Source organism: Microtus ochrogaster, unplaced genomic scaffold, assembly GCF_000317375.1.
Source record: "Microtus ochrogaster isolate Prairie Vole_2 unplaced genomic scaffold, MicOch1.0 UNK1, whole genome shotgun sequence".
NCBI lineage: Eukaryota > Metazoa > Chordata > Mammalia > Rodentia > Cricetidae > Microtus > Microtus ochrogaster.
The window spans coordinates 27,753,036-27,761,321 of NW_004949099.1; the positions used below are offsets into that span (position 1 = coordinate 27,753,036).

An 8,286-nucleotide genomic window follows, 5' to 3' on the forward strand; every position below is an offset into this window, starting at 1 on the left:
ATCCATCCATCCATCCAACCATGCATCCATCTACTCACTCAATCCATCCATCCATCCATCCATCCATCCATCCATCCATCCATCCATCCATCCATCCATCCACCTTTTACTCACATCCATCCATCTACCTACCTAACCACCCACATCAGTTCAATCACCTATGCATTTAGAGTACCCCACATCTATCCATCCACCCACCATATCCATCCATTCACGCCCCACTCATCCATCCAAATCCACATACCCCTCATCTGTCCACTCACAACCATCCATCCATGTGCCTATAGCACCACTCTCTTCCTCTTTCCCTCCCTCCCTCCCTCCCTCTCCTTCACCCCACTGATAACATAGCTATTTACCAACGAAGTCACTTATCCCACCTCCATCTAGTATTTCTCAGAAGTCTATTCCAGTGGACCAGAGGGGACTTAATTGCTGCTCACTGTCAAAGCACATACAGGCTTCCGGGGACACCAAGAACACAAGAACAGTTTCTCACATGGAGTGCTAAATAGCATGTAGGAGTCATGCCCTGGCCAGAGCTCTGTGTCCCTGGTTAAAATCTGATCCCAGCACCAGTGGAAAGATACTGTATCTTTCCTGCCATTTCCTCTTGTGTGGTTCAGGCTGTCCTTCAGTTTGGACATCTTTTTTTTTTAAATATTTATTATGTATACAATGTTCTGTCTGTGTGTATGTCTGCAGGCCAGAAGAGGGCTCCAGACCCCATTACAGATGGTTGTGAGCCACCATGTGGTTGCTGGGAATTGAACTCAGGACCTTTGGTAGAGCAGGCAACGCTCTTAACCTCTGAGCCATCTCTCCAACTGTCCTTCAGTTTGGAGCTCCAACTTTAGCTTGTAGGGTAGATGGATGTGCTGGATAGTTTTACCTGACATGTGTAGATAGTCATTTGGGAAGAGAAACTTCTCTTATTATTATTATTGTTTTTTTTTTTTTTTTTTTTTGGAGACAAGGTTTCTCTGTGTAGCACTGGCTGTCCTGGAACTCTTTCTGTAGACCATGCTGGCCTTGAACTCAGAGATCCATCTGTTTCTATCTCCCGAGGGCTGGATTTAAAAACATGTGCCACCAAACCAGGCTTGGAAAGAGAGACTTTCAATTGGAAATGCCTCCACAAGGTTGGCCTATAGGCATGTATGTAGTACATCTTCTAAATGATTTTGGGAAGACCCAGTGCATCTGAGTGGGGCCACCTTTGGGCTGGTGGTCCTGGGTGCTATAAGAAAGCAAGATAAGTAAACCGTGAGTGGGTAAGCTAGTGAGCAGCATCCCTCCACGGCCTCTGCATCAGTTCCTGCCTCCAGGTTCCTGTCCTGACTTAACTCAGTTATGGACTCTTATGTGGAAGTATAAGATGAAATAAACCTTTTCCTTCCCAAGTTGCTTCTGGTCATGGTGTGTCATCATAGCAACAGAAGCCAACAAAGACAATGGACTTCTGCCCTAGTCCCTTTTCAGGCTTCACCTGGACCAGGGAAGGATCCAGGCTAAAAGGGCCTGGGTGTGAAGCTGATCCTTTGGACACCAGGCCTTTCCCAAACCCAGCGCAGGGGGTGTGGTGGTTGGTTCTGGTTTTCTGATTCGGGCCTTTTGATGGAGTATCTTTAGGGCTGTGGCCGCCTGGCTTTGCCTCTAGCTACCTGGCAGGTTTTGGGGAACACCCGCTTCCTACCCAGAACAATGTTCCATTGTCTGATGGTTTTCCAGCTTCTGATTTGCTACCAGTGGTGTCCTCTCAGCAGGGCGATTCCCTGATGAGTAAACACAGCAGGTCCTTCACATGGCAACCACACACGGGGCATTGGGCAGGCACCAGCCACTCACAAACGCACATCATCCTCACCACAATCCAACCATTTCCCTGGAGGAACAGAACAGAGGGGTTGGGTAACTTCATTCACACAGTGATAGAGGGGTTCGAAGTCAGGCCAGCACAGGCGTTTTTACCACGTATACCACCATTTGCTAATGGATGTCAGCCCACAGCAAAGAGCACTGTACACCAGAACATTTGTGGAAAGACGCAGAAAGACGGGCGCGGAGGTCCTAGGGTGACAAGCGCTGTGACATAGCAAGGGAACCTGCTGCCTGGGGAGTGACCTGCTGACCTGTGTTACAAATTAGTACTCCTGGTCCTGGGGCCTGGCAAGGATGGAGATATTCTAAAGGGACACATGTGTGCCTCCCTTTAGCTTATCAGACTACAGAAACAACACATGGAATTTTCCCCAGGAATCTTAGTCTGTGAGAATGAAAACGGCTGAAGTCTGGTGCTAGCCAGAGGGGAATTAGTCACCTAAATGCGATCTTACACAGTTCCCACTCATCAGACCATCTTGCAGGACAGACTGGAGCTCAGACAATGACAGGCCAGTGATGGGTGGGACCATGCCCTGACCAGGGGCTTTAATTATGTATACCCCTTGCCTTCTATCTGAGCAAAACTTGTGCTATGACTTAGGGTAGGAGAGGGTCTCTAGACCTTTTTTGTGCCTCATACCAACATGGCTACCTTGGGTAAACCTCCCTTTCCCTGCTTTTCTCTATTAATTTTGTCTTTAACTGGACTACTGAGGATGAGCGCTCAAGCCTGGCTTGTCAGGAGGCTGTCCGTGCCTAAGCTCTGACTCCACCTAACTCCAGTTAATACGGCTCCTCCTCAGTCTCAGCATCTGCAATCCTACCCGGGGCAGACAGCTGACCTCTGACCCTGATGCTGCCTAGACACAGCGTCAGCTCACCTGAAGACACCACCCAAGCTTCCTGCCAGCCTTGGAAGCATTGCTCCGTGGAGAATCCCCACTGTTCAGCCAGAGGTGACAGATCCCTAGAACTCCCTCTGACTGTACAGGACTCATAGGCATCGTAGTCTAAGCCCACTTGCGTGGGGCTGCGCCCACATGGGGCCACCCCTGCCACCCTGCTCTGGGAGCTGCCCGCTCCTCTCTGCCAACTCTGCAGCACAGAAGCATTAGCAGTGTCTGGTTATTTCCAGAAAGTTTGGGGAACAGAAGAGAGCACTGCTGATCCCCCTTGCTTCCGAATCGGGGGGAAAGAACATAAGAATGTTGTCATTTTTGGGCGTCTCCCCTCCACCCAGTGCTCTACCACACGCGATGTCTGACCTGCTTTCCTCTTTGTCACTTTGCTTCCCCTAGCCTGCTGCCCCAGGGTGGCAGGGACGACTGCTCAGCTGGTGGAGGAGACAGAAGCTGCCTCCTCCTCCCCTCACCAGCCCTGGCCTCCCTGTGACCGAATCACAGGCTCCTCAGCCACCTCTGGGGGCTCTCAGCCTCCTCTGGGAGCTCCTTACAGACCCATGCTGATACATTCAAGGCTTAGAGCAGGCTCAGGGGCAGGAGGGGAGGTCAGGGCTCCCACACATCTGGATGGTCGCTCAGCTGCACAGGATGAGAAACACCCTACAGCTGGGAACATCTAGACGGGAGACGTCTGGTGAATTATCAAGAGGACACCAGTGCTTCTCAACCAAGCAGGGAGCAGGCCAGTTAGCTGAGTCAGGGAGTTACGTCTCATTCACGGGGATGTCTCGGTAACATCAGCCTCCTCCAAGAGACGTACTTTGTGAACCGGTCACCCCAATTCCCCTCTCTGAAACCAGGCTCTTCCCAGCACTTCCCTGTGAGAGAGGGCATAGGCCACCACAATGGAGCCAGTCTCCTGATGTGCACATATTGGCCAATACAGTAAGACAAAATGACATAGTGGCAGCTCCTAGCTCAGGTCTCCAGAGAGCCTGCCTGGCCTCTATTCCCTCTCATCTTCCTGTGGACACGTGAAGACTATCCTGGCAGAGGCGACAACATGCCAAGCTGAGCGGAATCAGCCTGGACCCAGTGCTATCCCGCCCCCTTTCAGCACAGCTGTCTACATGAGCTGAGAGGCAGAAGGAAGGCCAGGAGAGGTGGGATGAGGCCCAGCTTGAATGCTCAGTGCCACCCACAGGCCACTGGTCACGGACTCCCCCAGAAGTCTGCAGATGCTCAAGTCTCTCTGATAAAATGGTGCAGTAGAACCCATGCAAATCCCACTTCAATTCATCTCTTGATGACTTAGACCCAGTGCAATGTAAATGCTAAGAAATGGCTGTTTCTGCATCGTTAGGGTGTAAGGACAAGACATAAAGTCTACAAATCGAGCCAGGCAGTGGTGGCACATGCCTTTAATCCCAGCACTTGGGAGACAGAGACAGGAGGATCTCTGTGAGTTCGAGGGCAGCCTAGTCTACAAGAGCTAGTTCCAGGACAGGAACCAAAAGAGCTACAGAGAAACCCTGTCTCGAAAATAAAAAAAAAAAGTCTACAAATCGCCAATGTTCATACAACTCAGTGCCAGGTTGTTTGGTACGGCATACCCTAAACGTGAACTCTGTGTCAGGACTCTGAAGCTGGCCTTGGGGTGAAGTTTCTAGACCTCTTTGTTTTTCCTAATGTGGCCACACCGAATGACCCTATGCTGCTGTTCACTGAGGACAAGTAGTTAAACTTGGCTTGTAGAGAGGCTGCCAGGCCCAGGCTCTGTCTGTCAGCGCACTGGTTTCCGTGTGTGCACATGTACAGATGTGCACATGTGCAGATGGGTGACAGTCAAGGGGCATCAGGCGTTTGCCTCAGGAGCTTTGCAGTGTGCTGTATGGGATGGCATCTCTCATTGTCCTGGGGCTTAATAATAGGCTTGGCTGGCCAGTCACTGTGCCCCAAAGGTCCACCTACACCCAGCTCTCCAGTGCTGGGATCGGAAGTGTGCTCACTCACGCCTAGCCCAGATATGCTATGACCCACACAAGGAGGCCAGAGGATAACTTGGGGACTCAGTTCTCTCCTTTACAAGTACTGGAGATTGCCCTGCTGGTTGGGCCCAGCCGCAAGCCCTTCTTCAACTCAGTGAGCCACCTAACTGGCCCATAGACCTGGTGTTTTAAAAGCGAGTCTGAGTATTGAACTGAGGTCCTTGTGTTTGCAAGGCAGTTGCTCCACCCACACCGTTTCCCCAGTCCTCTCCCCCAGATTTCTGAGCCAGTGTTATTGTAGGGGACTGGAGTGTGCTCACACAGAGTGACTACTGTTTACAGCTGCTCTGAGCTCTGACTTGGAGCAGTTTGACGTGTGGCAAAAGCTAACCAATTATGGCTGGATGCAGTGGCACACACCTTTAATCCTAGCACTCAGGAGGCAGAGGCAGGTGGATCTGAGTCCCAGGCTAGAGTTACACAGTGAAACCTTGTCTCGAAAAGAAGTGTTTATTATTTTTAAAATTGTGTGTGTGTGTGTGTGTGTTTCAATGGCAGGGATTAAAAATAAATATCTAAATCACACCAATCATCAGTAATAACTAGTAATAACAGTTTCTTTGGGTTTCACAAACATTGCAGTCATGTTAGGAAGAGAGTTAAGAGTTGAGCTAACCGCAGGGCGGTGGTGGTGCACACCTTTAATCCCAGCACTAGGGAGGCAGAGACAGGCGGATCTCTGTGAGTTCGATGAGAGCCTGATCTACAGAGCGAGTTCCAGGACAGGCCTCAAAGCTACAGAGAAAGCCTGTCTTGAAAAACAAAAAACAAACAATAAAAGTCGAGCTGCTGATTATGCGATTGTCAGAATCAGCAGCCCATCAGGTACCCCACTATGGAGGATGCTCCCGTGCCCACTTACCAGGATCTTGGTGGTGTATGCGCTGTTGATGGCGATGGCGTTGACCAGCAGCTCCATGGTTTTAGCATTGATGGAGCTGGGATCAGGGATCTCCTTGTAGTGGACATCGCCGACATAGGCCTGGACCACGGTCATGCGGTTGGTGGTCAGCGTGCCAGTCTTGTCTGAGCAGATGGCCGTGGCATTGCCCATGGTCTCACAGGCGTCCAGGTGGCGTACCAGGTTGTTGTCCTTCATCATTTTCTAGAGAACGGGGACATGGAAGGGAAACTGAGAGGAAGCGAGGGTGAGGGGAATTTCCCGGGCCTCAGCCTCCCCTTGACCTTCTGCATGTGCCAAGTGACCCCTGGGCTCCTTTAGCCCCACATGTGGGTCTTCTGCTCCTTTCTATTAATCATTTGGACCAGTTAACATTTGATAATTGAATTTATTATTTTTTACCACAGAAGTCACTCACATTCTCTTTTGAGAACAAGGTCTCATGCGGTATAGGCTGGCCTGGAACTAGCAATTAAGTCAAGGATAACCTTGAACTCAAGATCTTCCCATCTCTGTCTTCCAAGTGCTGGATGACAGGTGTGTTCAACCACACACTGCTTCATCTATATTCTTTCTTTTCTTTTCTTTCTTTTTTTCTTTTCTTTTTTTTTGTGATAGGGTTTTTTTGTGTAGCTCTGACTGTCTTGGAACTCACTCTATAGACCAGGCTGGCCTTGAACTCACAGAGATCCACCTGCCTCTGCCTCTCAAGTTTTGGGATTAAAGGTTTGTACCACCACTGCCTTGCCATGTATATTCTTAAAAACCATTTTCTTTTAGATTTCTTTAGTTTGTGTGTATGAGTGTTTGCCTGCACATATGTATGTGTATCATGTGTGTACCCACAGAGGTCAGAAGAGGGCATCGGAGGTCCCGGGCTGGCGTTGCAGATGGTTGCAAACTACCACCTGGGTGCTGGGAACTGACCTGGGTTCCCTGGAAAAGCAACAAGTGCTCTTAATCTCTGAGCCATTTCTCCAGCCTTCTCATTTACATTCTTTATGGAAAAAATGGTAGGAAAGATTTTAAAAAATTAAGACTGGGTCATCCCTAATTATTCCTATTTTAATGTAAGTAAGTGCTTCTCATTTGGTTCTGAATTTCTCAAATGCTTTCCTGGTGCCTGGTGAGAGACCCATCAGCTTCACCCTAAATAGATACATTCAGGATACATATGTATACAGATAAAATGTCTGTAAAAATAGGAAAACAATAATGTCATTATCACAAGGTGATAGAATTGCAGAATAGTACTGACTTCTTCAAGCTTATAAATCACCTTTTCTATAATGGACATTTATTATAGCATGCATAATAAAAACTACCTGTGTGCGTCTGTGCACGCACACATGTGTATACATGAGACAGTCAAAGGAGCATAGTTAGTGTTCTCTGTGACTCTCTGCCTCATCCACTTGAAACAGAGTCTATCACTGAATCTGGAGTATGTTGGCGAGACTGACTGGCCACCATCCTGTCTCTACTGGTCAAAAGCCCTGGGGACACAGGCACACACAGCCAGGCCTAGCTTTTTACATGGGCTACTAAGAGTTTGAACTCAGGTCCTCAGGCTCACATAGCAAACACTTACACACTGAACCATCTCCCTAGCTCCCCCGCCCCCCCCATACAGGAAAAGGAAAATAAATGTTAGTGAGAAGGCCCAGCAGATAGTGACTTGCTGGGACCCAGATGGTGGAAGGAGAGAAATGACACTCTTAAGTTATCCTTTGACTCCCGAAGTACACTGTGACACATGTGTGCATGTGCGCATGCACACACACCTGTGCGTGCACACACAAATGAAACAAAAGAAAATGCATATAGGTTACTGCCTATAACACATATTTCACTTATCAACATCCTTTCCTTTTAAATTTATAGCACTATCCTACCGGACCTAGCAGTATTTATTTCCTTCTCTGTGCCTTTGTTTCTGACCCAGTTCTATACTCCTAACTCCTAGATTCTCCCACAAGTAATTGAACTGGTGTAGTTCTCAGGCAGGCCCTGCTGACACGCTGACCCCACGTGACAAGGAGCGCTTGTGAGAAGTCACCAGAGGCAACATCAAGTGCAGTCTGTGTGTGCCTAGGGATCTGATTTCCTTCATCCTGTTCCCTAGAGCAGCTCTTTATTACAGGATTAAAAGGAGTGCAACTGGACAATTTAGATAGAGATTTAGTTCACTGAAAATGAGTATCGGCAGGATAGAATGCTATTGTGTTTCCCCTTCTTATAACTTGTGATAATAACACCAGTGAGTGTACAGTGAGTGTCTGACCAATGAATTTGCAACATGCTTTATAGTCTGTTTTCTAGTGCTGTTTTGTAGGGATTTCGGGAGACCTGGGAGGAGACTGAAAATCTACTTCGCAATTGATAAATTCCAGCTAAAGTGAGCTGAGCAAGATCACATGTGTGGTGAGATGAAGCCTGGAGTTTGAACCCAGCTCCTCCTGACCTCGCAGCTCCTCCTTACCTTCCAGCTCCTCCTGACCTTCCAGCTCCTCCTGACCTTCCAGCTCCTCCTGACCTCCCAGCTCCTCCT

The 8,286-nt window shown here is 48.7% G+C and overlaps 1 protein-coding gene across 9 annotated transcripts in view; it reads right to left on the bottom strand.

Moving 5' to 3' along the window:
* The window catches only part of Atp2b2 (ATPase plasma membrane Ca2+ transporting 2), a 320,647-nt gene that overhangs the window by 46,937 nt on the left and 265,424 nt on the right, over positions 1-8,286 (bottom strand). For all 9 annotated transcript variants that reach the window (XM_026788029.1, XM_005365023.3, XM_013352966.2 and 6 more), the window contains one exon: positions 5,697-5,939. In XM_026788029.1, coding sequence (XP_026643830.1) covers positions 5,697-5,939 — 243 coding nt within the window. The remainder of the gene's footprint in view (positions 1-5,696; positions 5,940-8,286) is intronic.